Source organism: Pteronotus mesoamericanus, unplaced genomic scaffold (genome assembly GCF_021234165.1).
Source record: "Pteronotus mesoamericanus isolate MK-2021 breed Mesoamerican mustached bat unplaced genomic scaffold, CSHL_Meso_final contig_269, whole genome shotgun sequence".
Lineage (NCBI taxonomy): Eukaryota > Metazoa > Chordata > Mammalia > Chiroptera > Mormoopidae > Pteronotus > Pteronotus mesoamericanus.
In genome coordinates, this window is record NW_026555114.1 from 1,684,633 (window position 1) to 1,706,217 (window position 21,585).

At 36.6% G+C, this 21,585-nt stretch overlaps 1 protein-coding gene across 2 annotated transcripts in view; it reads left to right on the forward strand.

Annotated features, from left to right (window-relative positions):
* Positions 1-21,585, forward strand: part of BCAS3 (BCAS3 microtubule associated cell migration factor) — a 475,802-nt gene that overhangs the window by 213,584 nt on the left and 240,633 nt on the right. The window contains exons 21-24 of one of the 2 annotated variants that reach the window (XM_054574854.1): positions 5,265-5,365; positions 7,781-7,977; positions 12,534-12,631; positions 17,660-17,871. In XM_054574854.1, coding sequence (XP_054430829.1) covers positions 5,265-5,365; positions 7,781-7,977; positions 12,534-12,631; positions 17,660-17,667 — 404 coding nt within the window. In that variant the 3' untranslated portion in view covers positions 17,668-17,871. Of the gene's footprint in view, positions 1-5,264; positions 5,366-7,780; positions 7,978-12,533; positions 12,632-17,659; positions 17,872-21,585 lie in introns of those variants that run through there. The other variant, XM_054574853.1, reaches the window with a different exon arrangement.

A 21,585-nucleotide genomic window follows, 5' to 3' on the forward strand; every position in this document is an offset into this window, starting at 1 on the left:
CCTATGAGCCATATGTGGTTAGTCTTTTAACTTTGATATGCATTGTCAAATCTTTTTTCTTTCATTGCTTTAAAAGCAAATGGTGTGGGAGTAAATAATTTTTTTTTGTATTCTTTCATCTTAATGGAACACCTAGACCCTGTGTACCCCGTTGTAAACTCCATAGTTAGGAGATTTTTTAAAATACCTAAACCATGTTGAATACACTAAGAAAAGTAATTACCTGCCCTAATATAAGGTGTATTCAATATACTAATGATAAAAACTTCTGTTTTCTAACCAGAAGATTAGATTTGTTGCAGATGAACTTGGTTACTGAGAGCCAGCTGTTAAATTTTGGGTATTTTGGAAAGAATTTGATTCCTTGAAATTGAGGATATATTGTTATCATTTTGGAGAAAACATTGTGAAATGTCAACAGGTTAAGATTTCTCCAGGACTAGAAATAACTCATTCTTGGAACCTTAGTTCAAAACTACATATTCTAACCTACAAGTATTTATTATATTTATTCCATTAATCCACCTTAAAAAGACAACTTCAGAGTCATTTTCAATGTCTGTTAAAACAAATGTTTTAACCCTTTAATTTAGAAATTATTATTTGAATAGTTTATACCTTGTACCTGTAGTTTTATATCTAACAGCATCTAAATCAATGCTTTTAACTTCCTCTAACTCATAAATACTATATTTTATGCGGATAATTTATAAAGACTGTACACCCATTGATCCTTACATTATGGTGCAGAAGACATCTAAAAATACAAAACCAGAGAACTAGTGTAAAATATTTATAGATTTGAGACATTACATAATGAATTGGCACTTTCCATTTTTGAATATTGAGAATTTTATTATGTAGAATTCAGACTTAGACACATTATCAAAAGACTGTTTACTCTTTTTGTTTATGATTTTACTTATGATATTGTACTGACTTGGAATTTTGGGGAGGATTAGATCAACAGGACTAATTTGCAAAGGGTGATGCTGAAGCGACATTGTTTTGGCTTGCTTTGCACATAAACATAAAAATATATATAGAAGCACACGTATACACACTCCTCCCCCCATGCATCACTGTAAGATAGCAAAATACACGTAGTGATTTTTTTTTTTTAGCTTTTATTTACTCACTGGAAGCATGGTCTGCCTTCCTGAGAACACAGGATAAACAAAGGCTGGCTCACAGTGACCTCATAACTGTCTAGTGGTCCAGCCCTTCTTGTTCATCTATACTTATCAAAGGCCTGCGTAGAGGTAGTACTTTGGAAGTTGTATTCTCTAAAGTCAATGGACAGTGTATCCTTTTTAGTTAGATGGATAGGCTTGTTTTAAATTATTGTACTAGTAGGGATGGAATGTGGGAGATGTTTTTGTTTCAAAATTCCATATGTTTCCTTTTTCAGGTTTATTATCTAAGAACAGCTCGTATGTAAAACATAGTAAACCTTTTTCTTTAGGTATTGTGTATGTATGTTTGTTTGTTAAACTCAGGCTTGCATGATATGTAACTCATTTTTCAATAAATAAACTCTTGTAAGTTCTCTTTTGCACCTCCATTCTAACAAATGTGAAAAATTAATCTCAATCAATTAATAACCTCCCCAAAACTGCATCTAAACATGATAGGGTTTAGGGAGTGCAAAGATAACAAGATGGGAGAGTTGGGGACATTGTATCCTTGTTGTAACCACAGAGATGTCCCAATTTTCTACCTGATCATTGGTTATTGCTTCATATAGGTCTCATCCTTGTTTCTACTTCAAAGCCTGTCAGTTCTTTGGACCTTGTTCATATTAGTCTTGGACACATAGTAATATTCTTAACTGATTCATGGGGAACTTTGAGAGATTTTTATAGACTTGGCTGTGCACAGTATGCTGTGCGCGCGCACCTCTTTCAGTCTTGCATCACATGGGATCTCTTGCTACTTCCTTGAACTTGAAGGTATGATTTTTCACAGCTCTTCAGCCCTAAAACTCCTTCTGGGATTCTGTCAATTCCTGCCCTCCTTGGGAACTCTCCCCCCACCCTTTCTATTATGGTACTTTAGTGTCTTTCCTAATAATTGGTCAGAGGGCATGGAAGTTTTTGCTGTTGTGATACATTCAATCTCTTTTCCTTATCCCAGTGTCAAGATTTTGAATTTATTTTCCTTGTGATCTGGTATGTCATTTCTTCCCCAGTTAGTGATGATGGCATGTTTTTCCTACCTGAATTAGGGAAACTTTTAAATGTAAAGAAATGTGGGTGAGAAGGAGAGATATTTGTTTCATAATGGAAAAAAAGAAATCTCACCAGGCCTGTATTTTATTTTCAACTTTAAAGAATTTACTTTCCCATTTGTAGAGTAATATTATTGTAAAATCCATGGTTATTATAATACCTGCATTGCTTAAAAGAATTCCTGAGAATTTTGTTTAAGCATATTTAAAAAAAAAATAGAACCAAAATCATCAGAAACCTGTGTTTTTATATTGTGATACTTCTGACTACTTCAAGGTATTCTGAATTGGGAAACTATTTTTAAGTGAACGTAAGCTGTGGAAGCCTTCTTAACAATTTCTATTTAGAATTCAAGATTCAGATTTAATGTTTTATAGATAGATACTTTGTGTTTTTACCACTTTTTTTTTTTGGAAAGCCACAGAAGTCTGGGAAGAAGAGAAGGAGGAAGTTTCTTATTTAACTTTTTACAATGAAAAATTTCAAACAGATACCAAATTAGAAAACAATAGTAAAATGCCTCTCCAGGTACTTGTCATCCAGCCTCAACAACTCATGACCAATCTTATTTTATCTATACTCCTACTCTTCACCCCATCCCTGCCACTGGATTATTTTTTAAGTTTATCTCATTTTGATGGGTAAATAAGTGTCTAGCCATTCTGATGTCATTACTTAGCACAGAATCCAAAACTCCATCCATTTACTTAATGATTATGAAGTGCAAAATATTTTGTGACTGGCACTAGCCTAGGCTCAACTTATGTAGAATGTAATATACACTCTTGGAAAAAGCTCACATTAGTACTAGTTTGTTACACACACGGTATGATTTCTCATTTCTCTTTAGAACTTTCAAATATCTTTCTATCACATTACCCTTGGTTTTTTTAAAAGCCCTAAACAGTCTTCTCATCCTCTCTCCCTGTCTCCTTCATCCTGCTGACTCACCTTCCACGCTAAAACTGCCTACATACACAGCCACACTGGCCTCCTCATGTTACTGAAACATTTTTTGTTCCCACTACAAAATCTTTGTACTTGAGGTTGTCTTTGTAACACTTTCCCCACAAATATCCACGTGACCTATTCCCTCCTCTCTTTAAAAATCTTCTCTGCCCTCAGCTGCTTACTGAAGTATTTCCTGACCTCTAAATATTTATCCAGACCTCTAGATACCAGTTTCGCAATATAGATCAAAATTATTTCCAAGAGGTTGCTTACAGATCAGTTAGATAATTATTATGGTATTCTTTTCTTCGTGATATTAAAAAATCACAAGACACTAGGTATTATGCTTCAGTGATCACTTGTGTTTTGTGCCGCATGCCTGTCAGCTGTAGAACTGTGATTTTGAAGAACCAGTAGCAAATAATTTTCACTGTGGCAAATCTTACACTTTAATACTACCCCCCCCCATGAGTAATTGACTGTTTTAGATACCTCTTCTCCTCTCCCAGAAAGTTAAACTAAGTTGTTTGTGAATATGTGTCCTTTAAAATCTTGCCCTAGGTTCTGCTTCGTCTACTCCATTTCTACCTGTTTCACTAAAATTTAGTTCCTTGAGATACTACTGTACCTTGTTCTGGCAAAAGTGCAGTGAGATTAGCGTTCTTCGTCACTGCTGGTGGAAGTGTATAGCTCTGGGAATATGCATTAAGAAGTTAAAATATGATCATATCCTTTGGTTGCAATTTTAGGAATGTAGCCAAAGGAAAATGCAAGTGTAGAAGTATATGGAGATATCTCTGGGTGGAGGAAATTATGAGATTTTCTGTTTCTCATTCTTTTCTATTTCTTCCACATTTCTTTAATACTCATTTACTTTTCTTTTTTCTGTATCCTCCGCTTTTAATTGCTTTATTTTGCTTAGTACTGAAATGGTATGTGGACGTAGAGAGTATATGAGAAATCTCTATCTTCTACAACTATAAAAGTGATCTAAAATAGTCTGTTTTATAATAAAGTTAATAAATAAATAAATAGTATAGTACTGTAAAAAGAAGTAGCTATGTTTTACTGGGATAACATTTGATTCATGGTAGAAACTGAATAAATCATTGTTGAATTGTTATTTTGGCTGAGCAAAATTTCCTTGTCATAGGAGAAAGCAGCCTCTTTGTATTTAAAGCTTATATCCTCCTGTCCGTGGTGAAGGGCTTCTTGCCCCTACTGAAGAAGTCCAGAGAGGAGGAGAAACAGATTAAAAAGGAGAGGTTTACTGAAAGCAAGGAGGAGGGAGAGGAGAAGGTAGAGAGCTTGTGTCTTCAAGGGAGCACAGACTAACCAAGAATGTGGCTCCTGAATTGCTGCCTGGATCAGGCTTGTGTGGGGCCTTCACGCAGGCGTGGAGTAGATTTCTGGTATCAACCAGCACAGATGCAGAGTGGAGCTCTTTGGGGCGCCCCTGAAGAGAAACGTCCAACTCACAAAGGATAGGCTTAAAAAATGACGGAAGAGAATTCCCATCCGTTGGAGATCAGCTCAGCATGCCTCAAGATAATGCAATTATTTTGGATAAATGAAATATTTTGGAAGTTAAAAATTTTTAAAATAAAAATGTATTTTATGCATTCTATTTATATGAAAGATTCTTTAATTTGATGTTTATTTTAAACATTTCTTCCCGAATTATAGGAACTGCATCATACTATTTTGTTTGTTTGTTTATTGGAGGTGACTTAAATGTCCTAAATCCTGAAGGTTAGGAAATACACTGGTGCACATGTTAGGGAATTGTTCTTGCTTTTAAATGTACTTGTACTATTAAGATACAGGTAGTTGTTTATTTCTTTTACAGTGATAGATGTCATGACTAAATTCCTGCACTTTTTTTTTAAAGTGTACTCAATTGAAGATCTTTCTTATTCCTAAGAAATTCATTCTTTTTTGTTCATTATTTGAATTGCCTTTATGTATTTATTATCACATTTTATCATATAAAGTTCCACTGTACCCAGGATGGTTGTGCCCACATTCATTTATCCAGTGCATGGATTAAAGTTGTTTAAATATGTTTTCTTTTTCCTATAGTGGTTCCCCCTGGAAGTCCCGGGCCCATTACGCGGCATGGGTCCTATGACAGCTTAGCTTCTGACCATAGCGGACAGGAAGATGAAGAGTGGCTTTCTCAGGTAAAACTCGGAAATGCTTGGCCTGTTACAGTGAGGGAAAACAGGAACCTTCTGTTCTTTAATTTTTCTCTTTCTATTCTTGGATTTTAAAACTTACTTTCCTTAGAGGAAAATGAACAGAATTAGGAACTCTAGGAACTCTTTTTAAGATTGCTAATAACTAATCAATTGTCTTTCCAAATGAAGAATTTCTCATAAATACTGTTGCAGGGATACATGCACCTATATTATGTGTACACATGTATATGCGTACATTAGCTTTCATACAGAGGGCATAAAATATGCATGTCTTTCAAATAATCCACGTAGGTTCCTTAGGACCTTGGATTTTAGATGTACACTTTGGATTAAAATAAGAATAGGCCTTGTTAAAACACTGAAACCATTCAACAATCTTTGGGATTTGTTCTGTGGAGCCACCATTTTTCTGAATACTGGGCCGTACCTGGATTAGAAAAGTTCCGCATTCTAGTCTGCACAAGCTCTCATTGTGCCCGCCTGGGTTCCCCTTCCCAAGCTCATGCAGTGCTGCTCCCCGTGGTCTCAAACGCTGTCCTGGGGCAGCTTCCCCAGGCCCTTCCTCCCGTGCCAGGTGAAGCTCTCTTCATCTCAAGGGCTTTGAAATAAAAGATACTTGGGCAGATTTCAAAATGATGAGATTACAAATGACTTCATTACAAATGCTGTTATGTCTGCCTCAAAGCTGACATCACTTGGTGAAGTTAATGGCCTGTCTCAGATTACCAGGCCAGGGCTTTTCATCAGACAGGGGCCTCGGCGGAGGCCCAGTGCAGTTTTATGGCTTTGTCAGGGAGGGTAGCCCAAAGACCTAAAGGGAATCTGGGCCCTGGAGGATGAACTTGTTTCTAGGTGACACATTTCATCACACCTGAAATACAGGAAGCTCCTCCGAGGAGGGTCAGTGCTTCAGTTCCTGGCATATGGAGAGACATCCTTTCTCGAAGATAACACAATGCATTTTTAAAAATAGAAGAAGAAGGCTGGCAAAGAAGCCACTGTCCTTCACTTCAATTTTTCATTTAGCAAAAGGGGTAATGTGTGCTGTCAGTGTGAGAGTGCATGCAATACATTTGTGTTGCGCACACCGGCAGAGTGAATAGGAACATCTGGCCATCGCCTCGGTGAAATTGCACAGGCATCTGTTTACCTCTCGGCTCTGGGACACTGATGGTTTTGAGCTTAAAATACACAGAATGCTTTAGCTGTGGCCTAATTTACATTACTGAATACAACTACTTGAATCAGAAATCGCTGTCCTAAATCTGAGTAGTTGTCTCCCCATGATTACTGGGAATGTGAATATTGTTCGAAGACCATGATGCTTGTTTTGCCCTTTAGGACTTACAAAGACAGAGCTGCACTCTGTGGATCTTTTCAGTTATGTTTTGTTAAGTATTAATCACTGCAATCAAAGATGTGATTAAATATAAAGGAACTCAGGGCAAAAAGAAGGCACGTGGGAAGTCAGTTCCGTAAAGTATGTACACAGACATGGATATAGCAATTACAGGATGTTGAGAAATAGTCTTTCACCAAAGATTTGCAATATTTAGTCTCTTATTCATGTTGCTTATTTGTAAAATTATATATTTGTTTTCAAGTTTTACCGAGTGTCTACTATTCTGAGCATGAAATTCATAAAGCATTTTAGTTTTACTGTTTTGCAAACCTTAAAATATCTGCGTCACTCTTCATGGTAGTTGAGAAAACACTCTATATAAGTAATGGTATTTTGAAAACAAATCTAGCTGGACAAAAAACATGTCATACTCTCTTAATTTAAAAGTGGATTATAGGGTATTTTGAGGGCAGTTTAGTGAATATTATAATATTTAATTGTGGAAATAAATGGGGCTTTGGGTGCTGAAAATTATTTTAGATCTTTTTGTTCCCCCTTAGATAGTTCAAGGTCAGCTTCAAATTTGTCATGAGCTCGACCCTTAGTGAAGGAATTACTTTTAATTTGTGGATTTAGAGGCATAATATTCAGTGCATGCCCACAGAGTGGTAAATCAGTCTAGAAAGAATGAAAAAGGCAACCCTTGAGATGCCGACTCTAGTTGTATGAGACAGGCAGCTGGTCCTTTTACTCTCATGTGATTTTTGTTTTGTGTATGTAGGGGTTTTATGTTTGTGTGTTTACCTATATACTATGTATGCATGTGTATACACATATATATGCTCAAAAATTTTTTGTTTTTATGAAAATCTGTAGGAGGGATACAGTGCATACCCATGTAGGCTATGGTTATCGTTGCCTTTGTGGGAGCTCTGTCCTTTCACTTGGTTAAAATGGGTTTCTTGAAGAATATATTCAGAGGCAAGGTGGGGGGATCGTAAAAGGCTCTGAAAAGGTCATAACACATTTAAATCGTGATTCTTAATCTGTTTCAGGTAGAGATTGTAACGCACACTGGACCCCACAGGCGGCTGTGGATGGGTCCACAGTTCCAGTTCAAAACCATCCATCCCTCAGGCCAAACCACTGTCATCTCTTCCAGTTCATCTGTGTTACAGTCTCATGGTCCAAGTGATACTCCACAGCCCCTTCTGGATTTTGATACAGATGATCTTGATCTCAACAGTCTCAGGTAAGAAATAAGAGCTAGGGGAGTCATTTCACTGGAATAATGTGTTCATTTGTAATGAGCATTGTCAGCAGTATTTACATTTCCCTTTTGGGCACAGTGTCACATTGCAGAATACATGCACTGTAATTCTTGATTCCTTGTTGTCGCTGGGGATCTTGTGTGAGATCTCATTGTATCCAAAATATTTGTGTTTTGGATTATGTTTTCCAAAATGTTATATTTGTTACACCTTTTAAAGCCACTTTGTGTTGCCTCACTTCTGTTTCTAATGGCCTAAAGTCTGGTGATACCTTCCTGTCCTGATCTTTCTGTTACATCTTTCAGGTGAACTATATGTCTGTCCTAATCCTGCACATTTCTTCTTTCAGGCTTTGAAATGTTTTTGGTGAGGAAGTATTGATACAAACTCACTTACAGTTTTTCATCTATATATATTCTGTGACCCCCAATTGTAAGAATCATAATACAGGGTTTACAAAGTATGCTTTTTTTATTAGATGTTTTTTCTAATGCAGCTGAAAACTTTTTGAGTCTTGCAGTTCAGATTTGCTTAGCAGTTTGATTTGTTACACCAAGATGACACATTTGGGGACAACAGACAATAAAGGGCTCAGTCTAATGCAATATAATTTCCTTTTCCATGTCTTCTCTTTTTAAAAAGTTCTATATTGTATCTTTCGTTGTACCTAAAATAGCCCTCTGAAGTTTTTCTTGCATCTGTTTTTTTTTTTTTTAAATTGTGGAGAAAAGTATCCCATTCAGATGTTGGAAATATGTTTTTAGCTATCTCTTTGTCAACGTTGATAGCACATCTTAATAACAAAGCAAAAGCTGTTTTGGAAGTGGATTAGGCCTAGATGTTTTATTTTTTTAGGATAATTTATATAATTGAACATATCTTTCATACCTTTTTTGTGTTTTAGTGTTTTTTAGTTTGCTTTGTATTTTATTTCGTTCTTCTATTACTTATGTTTTTATTTTTCTAGCGTATTTTCATCTGCTTTCTAAAAACTTCCCCAAGATGCCAGGCAATAGTTGACAATATAGTATGTACTAGAGCAATTTACACTGGTGCCAATTGTAAAATACATAGTAGCTTACATAGTCAGTCCATTTCAGGAGGTCAAGTTGAGTTAGTCCTCAACTCAGTGGTTCAATGTGTAATCATGTTTATGTCCTACAGTTACTTAGATGTTAAGACTAAGGCATTTAAAATAGATGACCCATAAGACTGTGTTTATTCTCTTTACTGCGCTTCTCACAGGACCCTCTTTCTTTTTATTCTGATGACTGTTGCCTACTGCTATAATAAGACCCTGTCTTTCATTGGAGGACACAGCCCCGTTCCCTTGTTTTATGATCTTCTCCAGCTTTCTTTGCTAGTCTTTACTTTAGACATAGTCCTTTGTCTAAGATCTAACTTACTCAGACAATGCCACGTTCCTGAAACCCTTCCAGAATTTTCCTCAGGGACTTTCCTTTTTCTTACACTAAAGAGCTCCCATTATTTGTTATCTGAATGACTTTAAATCATTTTTGTTTAATTAAAACATTGTCTTATTTATTGGACACATGTAAACTTTAGAAACCCTTGTGTTGGATCGCAGGTTTATACATTTCTTTTGATTGCACTTTAGGTTATATTTTAAAATTTGAGCATATAAGCCCTTGATTAAGACCTCAACCCCAAGTAGAGCGCAGTTTTGATGGGAAATTCAGATTAGTTTCATGTCATTTTAATTTCAAGTGCCCTGTTTAGTACCATTTCCAACCTAGCAGCCAGTTAGAAATCCAACTGTTTATATTCTCTTCATTCCCTTTCCTGTCACCCTGTCCCACCTCCTCACATGTTTCTTCTCCATTTTTTAGGCACAGTGGCATTGTGGCTGTTGGCCTTACCTTCTCCTTTGAATTCTGAAGCTTTGCTTAGCTTTTTTTGGCTTAACTGACCCAGGACCTGGTCCTGTACTCTAAGAAATATGGCTAACAATTATATGTGGTTAATAAAATTCACTTGGGGTGGTGAACACACAGTACAGTATACAGATGGTATAGGGCTGTACACTTGAACCTTATATAATTTTATTAACCAATGTCATGCCAATAAATTCAATTAAAAAATAGACAAAAATAAAAAATAAAAACAAACAAAAAACTCCATAAAGATTCACTGTACCATTCAGTGGTTTTTAGCATAGTCAACATCCCCACTATTTAATTTCAGAACACTTCCATCACCTCTGCCAGTTTGTTTTTATTTCTGTCTTTTGCTATTGTGAAAAAATTTCAAACATATAAACATATGTAAAGTTCAAGAGAATAACAGAATACACCCTTGTGTCTGTCACCCAGCTTCAACACCTCAGTTCTCGGCCAGTCTTGTTTCATCTCTAGCACCATCCACACCTCACTCACAACTCAAGATTACCATATTTTGCCGTATAAAATGTGCTTCTGTGCATAAGGTACACCCACGTTTTTGGCCCAGACTTTCAGGAAAAAAAACCTTTCGTTTTAAGTTTTAATTCAATGATTTTTTTATTTATATTTACAAACAAAACCAATTATCATATTCCAGGGCATTATTTTGCATACAGATATGTCATTATTGCTTTCTAGAGTTACACTTTTAACTCATAAGCATAAATAAAAGAAATAAAAACATTTGTATAGGTAATGGAATTAGTACTACCCGTGTATAACTTGGGCAAAAATGTGCACATTATACATGGCAAAATACGGCATGTAGGAACTCCACTATAAATTGAAATAATAACTAAATTTATGAGCCCACGTCCATTGTTTAGAGCAAGAGGGTGCTTTATTTTGCTTCAGCTGACCATACTAGCAGGCTAGCTTCTTGTTTTTCTTAAGAGCCAGAAAACATCTTTTGCAGAAATTTCACTCTAACTCTTTTCTCACTGGCTCCAATTTGTTTGGACCTGCCCATTGCAGAGCTTATTAAGTAACCTCTGCCATGAGAGGGTGGGGTTACTATGACTAGTTTAGAAAAATAAGCTGGGGTGAATGAACATTAGGTCATACACCCTACTGTCCACTATAGCAGTGATCAGTATTTTTATATCAGCATTTCTAACTTCTAGTGCTAGAGCAAATGGATTGCCCTTCACCTCCCTCCCATTTCTTTCCATCACATAACAAATACACATGCATTTAAACTGTGCTTTCAATAACTACTCTGTCTACGCAGTCCCTGCTTGGCATATCAGGCTTCTACAATATCATCTGTCCCATGGTGCTTATCAACCTCTTCTCGTCCACCAGTATCTACTATGAACTCTACACTTCAGCCAAATCCTGCTCCTCATGGCGCCCTGCATTTGTCATGCTCAACGATCCAAGGGGTTTGGTGTTCTAGTTCTGTGTTTAAAGGACACTTCTTGTTCCTCTGCATGTGTGCATGTCCTATTACTGTGTGCAGATGCAGTTCCTGTTACAGCTCCACAAAATCTTCTCATCTGTTGTGGATCATTCATTCTTTCCTCCACTTCATCGTTCTGAGCTTTTATTACCTACTTCATTTTCACATGCTAAGTTTTCGTTTGCATCAGTTTTGAATGTCCATGTGCTATACTATATTCATACATAGACCTTGTACTTCATGCTTTGTTTCTGCTTGTTCCTAGAGTAATAATGATACATGATTAATAGTCAGCAAATATTTACTGAATAAACAAATTACCAAAATGCATGCATACATTGTTGTAACAAGATTTTATCCTTCTAAGTTGCTTGGGACATTCAGGTCTTTTAGTCATACAGATACTTTTATGTTCATAATAATTCAGCCAGAAAGAGACCTTTGGTATTTATAGATTTACCATGCATAAGCAACTTGAAATTGTATGTAATAAATTGCAATTTTGCTGAGATTCTAATTGATTCTTACATGCTAATTGGTAATTTTATGGAGGTAACTCTGATATAGTGATCCTAACTAAACCTCTGGCAGTCATATCCCAATACAATTTTGTTATCCCATGCATATTTTCATTGAGGATTTTAAGAGAGTTACTAAAATATGTGTAGCTAGTATTGCTGCCTTTTATAGAAGGCATTGCTAGCTATTGCACTATTCATGAATTAGAGGATTCTCAGAACTGTTCACATTTGTCCCTTGCAAAGCCAAAGGTTTTGGTATATTTTGTTTCCTCTACCATTCTACTTAATTTATTTTTTTTTGTAACGAATTCCTCTGTTATATTCTTTTCCATTACCATTTAGTCCCCTTATATCTCCCTCCCTCTAGTTAACTTACTTCTTTAAATTAATGTCAATTTTTCAATCCCTTACTTAAAATCTATTTAATAACATACATACAAAGAGAAGAGGGGGCACAGAGTGTAGAATGTGTTTTGCTGTGCTTTGGTCTCGTGCAAGAGTTAGGGACTCTAGCTCTCCTGTTTGCCTTGTTTTAGAATGAATGGTTCTTTAATGGATTGGGCTATTCCAGCATTTCTGATTTAAGGTCTGTTGCAGCAAGTGACAGTTTTGATGCCAGTAACATATGTGAATTAAATTAAATTGCATTGCAGGATCCAGCCGGTCCGCTCTGACCCAGTCAGCATGCCAGGGTCATCCCGTCCAGTCTCTGATCGAAGGGGAATTTCCACCGTGATTGATGCTGCCTCAGGTAGAAAACCACCTCCAGCATGTTCATTGGGTAGTTCTGTGCATTTTTAATTTGTTGCACAGTGTAAAGAATGATAATTTTTTGCTTTCTCTCTCTTTTTGTTTAGTTTTGTTTTAGGATGTGTGTGTGTGTGTGTGTGTGTGTGTGTGTGTGTGTGTGTGTTTTATAAAACAATACTATACCTACATTTGTTCCTAAACAATGCCATGCATTTAAATATTGCTAAGGTTGGTGAATGATGCGGTGGAGTTGGCACTTGATTAAATGTAATGAACACAGTATTGAAGGCTACAGGGTTGATGACTGCTTTGCCTTTGATCTCTCAAATGTGGAGAAGCAACCTTGACAGAGAACGTAAATACAATATATGGATTCAATTTACTCAACCTGTTGAGTATCAAAGTGCCTGATCTGTGGAAGGAGAGAGTCCAAATGCTAAGGCTTAAATGGTTTTATTATTGAAAGCATAAAGTTTAGAAATTCATTAACTTAACTCTAGTCTATCTATCACAGTTATTAACTTCCTATCTTTGGAACCAAGCCATGAATATGTATCATTAGTACCTGGAAGTAGGTCTTTGCCTTTGTTAGGTGATACTAGCTACATTAGTATTGTAAAACTGCTTTCTGCCAGCTCTGCCAAATATAGGACTGTTCGTAATAATTTTCCGATTTCTAAACGGAGTGATAGAGAAAATAAGGACAGTGATGCTTTCTATTATGGCGCAGCTGTGGAGCATCTGAAGATAGCATACAGCAGGGTTTCATCAACAAAAGTCTCTTACAAGGAGAACTATTAAATACTTGGCATTAGTAAAACAGTTGAGTCAGAGAGGATTTTAATCTACAGCAATTTTAAAATCCCCAGAGACTGCTGATTTGATTGAGGCTTAAACTGTGAAAGAAAATGGAAACAAACACAAAACTGATTTGTGAAGGTCACTTTTCAAAGACCAAAAGCTTCTGTTTCTGATTCTGTCTTTGGGTGGATTTTGAAGAAAGCTAATGCCTTTTGTACTTTTTCTTCGCTTTCTGATTTTTAAAATATTTTATTTATTTATTTTGGTCTGTGGATTGCACCTCATGTCTGACTGAGCGATCGCCCTCCAGGGTGGTGCCTTCACTTTTAATGTGGACTCTCACTTTAGAGGGCTCATCTTGTCCTCCGATTTAACTTGGCAACCACAGTCGGTCCCTTGGAAACAAGCACCAAAATGCGTCTCTCCTTGCTTCCTGGCATTGAATGAGATACTGAGATAGGTGACTTAATAAATCTTCTTGGTAGTGTCTGTCTGAGAATGCTAACAGATGCTGCTCATCTGGAATTATCATTTACAGTTGTGAACCCTGGAAATGATATATTTTAGTATTTTATTCAAGATTACAGCAGTAGGCTTTGTTCGGTTTTTTAACATTGTTAAACTGCCCCATTATTAATGTTTTAGAGTCAACTGACTAGCTACCAGTGGAGTGTAATGCATGTAACTAAAGCAGTTACCATGTATGTATGTAATTAAAAGTTGCCACATTCAGTGCTGTAGGCTGAGGTAATAAAATACTCCATATGTATGTAGTACTACCTTTGTTTTAGTTCTTTGTAAAGTTATTTCATGCCTTAGAGAGGAACTTCAGTGAACTATTAGAACCATAGTTTTATTTAACTCCACTGCAAGAAGAATATTAAAGTTGACGTTAGAATAAGGAATTAAACCTTTGCCCTTGACTTACTTTTTCCATCAGAGACACATTGTAGGAATTTCTAAGGTATTGTTCTACAACTCTGAGCTTCTGCCTGGAAGCACTGATCTTTTGAGGAGGGAAAGGAATTCTTGGTGACTAAGCTCTATTGTTACATTTCTAGGACTATTTTCGTTCTAGAAAAGCCGTAGCTCCTCCCCGGAAGGCAGCCAGAGCTATGAGACGTGTGTGCTGCTTTCTCTAACTTTGAGCCAAAGAAACCCATAGGCGGGGAATTGGACTTTGATGCGTAACTCTCCACCTCTCAAATGATTTGGACCCCTTTTTTCCCCCACACGTTCTTTAAGTGAGTGAATAATGTTTTGTTGGGGGAACTATACTTTATTTGATATGACTACTGATGAAACAGATTTACTTTTCTATTGATATTTAACATGAGAGATAGAGGCTAAATTGTGTGGATTCTTCAGGAGAAGTTGATGCGAAATTCTGTTTTAGATTCTTCTATTAAAAAGAGTTTAATAAACTTTTGTAATTGCTCCTGAACCAGGAAGTGCTTCCCTGACTCTGACCCCCTGCACTGGAGTGAGCTGCACTTTATGAACATGCTTATGTGGGGTCTTGGCTGCCTTTGCCCAGAGATGTGAGCAGTGTGGTGCCTCCTCTGGTGGGGCTCCACTGCTTTGTGTTACCTTCAGGCCATTTGTACCTCGAAGTGTGTTATCTTTTTAATCATTCCTGTGGCACATTTCACAGCTACCCCTCCATTTTAGTGACAACTCTTGCTCTTTCTGTCTAAACTAGTGGTGATATCATTATTTTTCACACAATCACTTTTCAGAGTAATAGAATTTAACAATTTAATGTGATTAGATTAAACCTTTGGATTGTAACAATTTTCAAAGTGAAAATATTTTATTTAAACCTTGGCTCTGCATGTTATCTTTTAGATATCTGTGTGTTAATCTGGGCATGTTATTCTGTTGAAACAAAAAGAGATCAGCAGTTGTGCCACTTTTGCGAAGAAATGTTTTTCCCCACAGTTTCTTGATCATGTGATATATCTGTGCTTCACTCCTTCCCATAGAACACATTTCCTAAAATATATGTTTTTAAGTTATTAACTTAGCTGTCTTAGGTACAGCATAAATTCTGTGCCTTTAGATACCTCTGAAGCAGCTTCTTATTTCTCAATATAGTGTTTTTTAGATGCAGTAGATTTATAACTGCTTTATAAGTAGGTGTTATTCACATAATATGGTTTATCTGGTCTTGGTGATTCAGAAGACACTATCCTACCTAAGATTTTGAATTTAGATAATTGTGAGATGTTCCCTTCTTGACTAAGGAGAAAACCATTCTGGAAATGGACTTTATAGGATTTTACCATCACCCACAAGCTACCCAGAACCAATGGGATTTGAAGGAACTGTTCCATTTTCCTGTGTCCAACTAATTAAATCAACATCAGTGTCTCTGAATTATAGGCAGTGTTATTAGACAAAGCACTGCATGGATTACTTACCATTTGTTTCTCTGTCCACTCCTTTTGGGGTACAGAGAGTTTCTCCCCATTGTTTGTCATTTCTTTTGATAAAAGTGTTGATCATCTGACAAGAAAATAAAAGAGACCTGTTAGTGTCCTGCTGAAGCTTTGTTCCCCACTTTGGTGACTGACATTCTGTACCCGTTGGATAACTTCGAACTACTTGCTTTTGAGTCACCCACACAGAGAATCTAGGGTCTGGTTTTTCTGAAGTTTGTTTGTCCTGGTTTGTAGTTTTACAATGGAAATTGATGTTTACTAGTAAAGAACTCAAAGGAACTGAGATTTAAAAACACATTTATTCCTGGCTTGTATGAAGAGCAGGCATCTTTGTCAATCTCTACTAAAGAGTAAGCATTTCATAGAAAAAAAATGTTATTAGAAACGGTGGGCGCAGCATTCACATACATCCCTGAGGGAGGTGAGAGCAGGGGGAGGGAAATTGTTACAGAGGAGTGAGACGAGTTCTCATCCTGGAGCCCAGGCTTTGTTGCGTTCGGTTTATAGTGTTACATCAAGCTTTCCAATAAGCAGGGGCGAAGTTGTAGACCTGGTATTTGTTGTTCTTGACTAAAGAGGAATATTATTTTTGTTGTACAATTAAAGTAATCTAAATAATTTCTATGACATTAATTCAGGAGACAATTTTCTAGCACCCAGTTTTCCCCAGTACCCTAATAATTTATTTACTGAAGAAAATTATATACTAAAAAAAAAAAAATCCAGTGGTTTGATTTGATTTATTTTATAGTAGTTGTTTGTCCCTGCTTTATGTGTTTGGAATTCAGTGCATCAGACCTTTACAAAACAAATAACACTCATTAGAGAAGTGTGATAGGGCAGGCAACAAGCAGGTTATTTAAGCAAATACCTGCTGGAGGGACATCATTACAGAACATGCATTTACCTTACAGAGATTTTCCTGATGCAGTGGGGGAAAGTATTCCTAACGATTCTATCTCACTGTGTCTATAGTTGTCATTCCAATGTGAGGCAGGCAAACTTAGTCACTGTATCTTAAAGTCATCCGAGACACAAGAGATGCTGGTGAGAAGAAGCCAAGAGATCTTTTTAAGAAACATCATTCATTCGGCTTACCATGGTGGAGGCCACTGAGCTCCGTGATTTTAAAACTGAAGCTGAGTGACAGAAGCCATGACATTATAATCATGGTCTTGAACTTTTGCTGAAACCTATACAAAAATTTGTTTCATCTTTTTTTTTTTTGGCAGGGATGTGGACAAATTATTGCCTAAAATAATTTCCAGATATAAAGGACACGAGTTCTTTAGAAATACTGAAGTGTTTCTTTGAATAAGTGATGTGGTTTTCATTTAATCGAGTTCCAGATAGTCTTTGTGATTATAAGGTGTCGAAAACTGCAAGCATTCTTGTACCCTGGGTATTCAAAGCCTGTGCGGGGTCCGTAAGAGGATTACGGGTGGGGTGAGACTGAAAGAAGGCTTAGCCTTGACCTGTGAATGGTCCCTCAGACTGGGGAAAGGAGGTCAAGTGATTTTACTTTGACACTATTTAGACTTGAAACAGTTAGTAAATGGTCAAACTTGGCTTTTAAGATTGGCTTTTTTATTAGAAATGAGGAAGTTTGTGCATTATTTCTTCTCTAATCTAATGAAAACGTACTGTCTTTATCGAATGAAAAATAAGTTTTAGAGATTAAGAACATAGGAAAAGACATGATTCGCCCAACAGGAAAGTGCTGAGCCGCAGCTCTCTCCTTCTGATTTAAATCTTCCTCTCATTCTTCTTTCTAATATTTATAGGATGTTAGAAGATGAAATTCAGCTTAACAGTGTGGAAAAATTTAGCTCAGCACAATTAAGAAACAAATGATTGTCCCACTTGAAGATGAAGAAACTGTAAACAGAAGTAGAAGAAGCTGTTGGGAAAGTTTTTTCTGATGACACATTGCTTCTTTGAATAAACCTTTGTGTCAACTAAAACCTTGCCTTTGCTTTCTCTATTGCAAGCACCAAGCCCTTGTCTTGACTTTATGTCTTTCCTAAGCATTTTCAGAAGGAATTGATGGAATTCTCCGTACTGTTGATATACCACAGCACCGCATATTTACATGAGACTTTTTGGCTAAAAGACCCGACTTTTCTTTTTTGTACCTTTATTACTATATCTTTAATACAAGGCTGGGCTATTTATGTAGTCTGTTGCCTGAGACTGTGGTGGCAGAGGGACAATATTGGGGGCAGTATTAGAATTTGTTTAAGTCTGAACCGGGAATTCCATTTGTCTTAGTGACATTAGTGTCAAACTGTTAGTGCCACACTATTTTAAATTGTGTCCAAGAGCCTGAGAGGCCTAGGCTCATAGGTGTCATCTATAAACTTAGAAACAAACAAAAGAGCCTCTCGCCATTGACTATGGAAGCCCAGTGAGCAATTAAAAAGCAGCCGGGACCTCACCCGGGCAACTCGTCGGAACCAGCGCTCATGGTAGCCCCCTGGATATTGTTGGAAACTGTCAGAGAAAAGCTAAAGCAAATAATCAAAGTGAAAAATAATTGTTCCTGGGAAAAGCCTGGTTTTGGAAGCTAAGTGTAGTGGAAAGAATCGTGACTAGTAACTTTTGAATCATTGGTTCTAGTCTTAGCTCTGCCTGTAACTATCTGTCTGACATACTGCTTCAAAACTCAAGGCTTTCTTCCAGAAAACTAGAGATCGAAGTTGGTTGTTCCCAGCTTCCCTTCCAGTTTAAAAAATTGATAAGTGTGTACTTTGGCTCACCTTTGAAGAATTTTTAAAACTTAGGATATAATTTACATATAACAAACATGCACACATCTTCATCATACACCTTGAATTTTTACATCCATGTAATCAACACCCAGATCAAAATCAGAATATCTTTATCATTCCAGAAAGTTCCCTTATGCTCCTTCCTGCCAATACAACCTATGACCAGAGATTACCACTCTGACTTTTATCATCACAGATTAGCTTTGTCTATCTTGAACTTCATGTAAATGAAATCATTCTGTATCTACCTTTTGTGTCTGGCTCCTTTTACTCAATGTTTTGAGACCCAGGTGTTACATGTGTTGCTAGTTCATTTTTAAAAAACATTGCAGTGCAGTATGAATATAACACAGTTTATGTATTCATTGTCCTGGTATTTTCCGTTTCAGGCTTATTATGAATAAAGCTGCTTTAAACTTTCCTGTATGTCATTATTTTTACTTTATTTTTTTACATGTGCACTCATATCTGTCGGGCATAAACCTAGGACTGGAATTGTTGTCTCACAAAGTAGGCGTATGTTTAGCTTTATTAGGAACTGCCAAGAAAGTATTCCAAAATGATTGTATCAGTTTTCACTCTTAACAGCAATGTGTGAGTCCTGACCAGTGTGGCTCAGTGGGTTGGGCTTTGTCCTGTGAGAGGAAAGGTCGCCAGTTCAATTCCCAGTCAGGGCACATGCCTGGGTTGCGGGCCAGGTCCTGGTTGGTGGCATGAGGCAGCCAATTGATACTTCTCTGCCTCTCTTTCTCCCTCCCTTTCTTTCTTTCTAAAAATAAATAAAATCTTAAAACAAAACAAAACAAAACAACAAACCCACCAGCAATGTGTGAATCATTCCAGTGAAAATAAACTGTGATTTTATTTTGTTTTTCTCTGATGAATACTGATACTGAGCTCCTTGAATAGTGGGGGCGGGGGGCAAAAGGAGGTTTACAGTTGTGAGTACACAAAATAGAGTTCATTCTTGTATTATTATTTATTAATTATTATATTATTTTCCCTACAAACAACTGTAAACCTAGTTTTGCCCTACCCTATATTCTTACTGGTCATTTGAATGTTTTCTTTTATAATGAATTTAGCAGTCTTTCACTAATTTTTATTGGGCCTCTTGTCTGTTTTTATTTTTTAAAGATTTTATTTATTTCTTCTTAGAGAAAGGGGAAGGGAGGGAGAAACAGAGAGACAAACATCAATGTGTGGTTGCCTCCCATGCGCCCCCCACTGGGGACCTGACCTGCAACCCAGGAATGTGCCCTGACTGGGAATCGAACCAGCAACCCTTTGGTTTGCAGGCCAGCATTCAATCCACTGGGCCACACCAGCCAGGGCTATTGTCTGTTTTTAATGTCAGGTGTTCTTTAAATATTCTGGAGGCATGTCTGTTATCAGATATTTTGAAAATATTTCCTTTCATTTTATTGCCTTTTCACTTTCTTATTGGTGTTTTTGACAAGCAGAAGCCCAATTTTTTTTGTTTTTCCTTTTATGCTTTTCATAAACTTTTTTTCCTTTCTTTCAGTCTTGAAATGATGCTTTTCTTTAGTTATTGTATAGTTTTGTGTTTATCTCTACAATCCTTTTCAAATTATTATTTACTCCGATATGAGGCAAGGGTCAAGGGTTAGTTTCTTCCATACAGATACCTAGTTGCTGCAGCACTATTTATCAGAAAGATATGCCTTGCCCTCACTGGGGGGCTCAGCTGGTTGGAGTGCTGGCCTGTACACCAAAAGATTGCAGGTTCAATTTACTGTCAGGACATGTGCCTAGGTTGCAGGTTTGATCCCTCGTCAGGGCGCATACAGAAACAACTGATCGATGTTTCTCTCACCTCTCTCTCTTCTCTGTCTCTCAAATCATTAGGAAACGTATTCTTGGGTGAGAATTAAAAAAAAAAAAAAAGGGGGCATGCCTTTCCCTCAATGAATTTCAGTGATGCCTTTTTAAAAAATCCTACTTTTTTCTGGATTCTCTATTCTGTTCCATTGATTTATATTCTGTCTTTACACCATTATCATACTATTTTAATTACTACAGCTTTTTAGTAAGTTTTAAAATTTAGCAGGTTAAGGTATTGTCCTTTACATTCCCATACACATGTATATGAACACACATGCCAGCGGTTCATGGTGTGGCCTCTGGACCTTGGAAGTCACCAGGACACTTTGAAGCAGTCTGTGAGCGAAAGTTATTTTTATAAAAATATGAAGTCCTGATTTGCCTTTTAAAAATACTGTGTTGACATTTGATACATATGGTACAGAAGCAATGGTCGATAACACTGCTAGAATCTTAGCATAGTAAAACCACCGTCACCAAACTATACTTGTAGTTGATGTTACTCACATTTGAAAAGAGAAAACTCTAATTACTTAAGAATATCTTTGAAAAAGTGAGAACCTTTACATTTATTATAAATTTTTGAAAATTTAATAAATTAATTTTATTAAATTTTGCTGCTTGTGTACTTCTTTTTAATATTCTTTGTATCACAGTGCATGATGGTTGTACTAAGGAAATGCACTTGTCTGATGGTTGTGAATTTTACCTCGAAATGTTTTACCTCGAAGAACAACCAACAAACAGTTTTATTTAGATAAAGGTATTTGGCAGACAGTTTCTCAAAAATGAATAAAGTAAGCCAGCCACTTCCAAAAAAAAACAACAACTCTGACATTTATAACCAATGATAAATTTCTTGTCTTTCCTTGAAAATCGGAAATTTGAAAATCACGTATTCACATGTGTCTACCACTGTCGGCTTAACAAGTTGCTAGTATTTAAAGACAGTTTTGATGAGATAGGTGGTGATATTAATGAGGGTCATATTTTTATATCATGATAAAATAAGTCAACATTTGAAAGATCTGCAATACTTTCAAAATGACCAGTTTTATGGTATTATAGAACTGTGGGTAGTGGACTCATTCGAT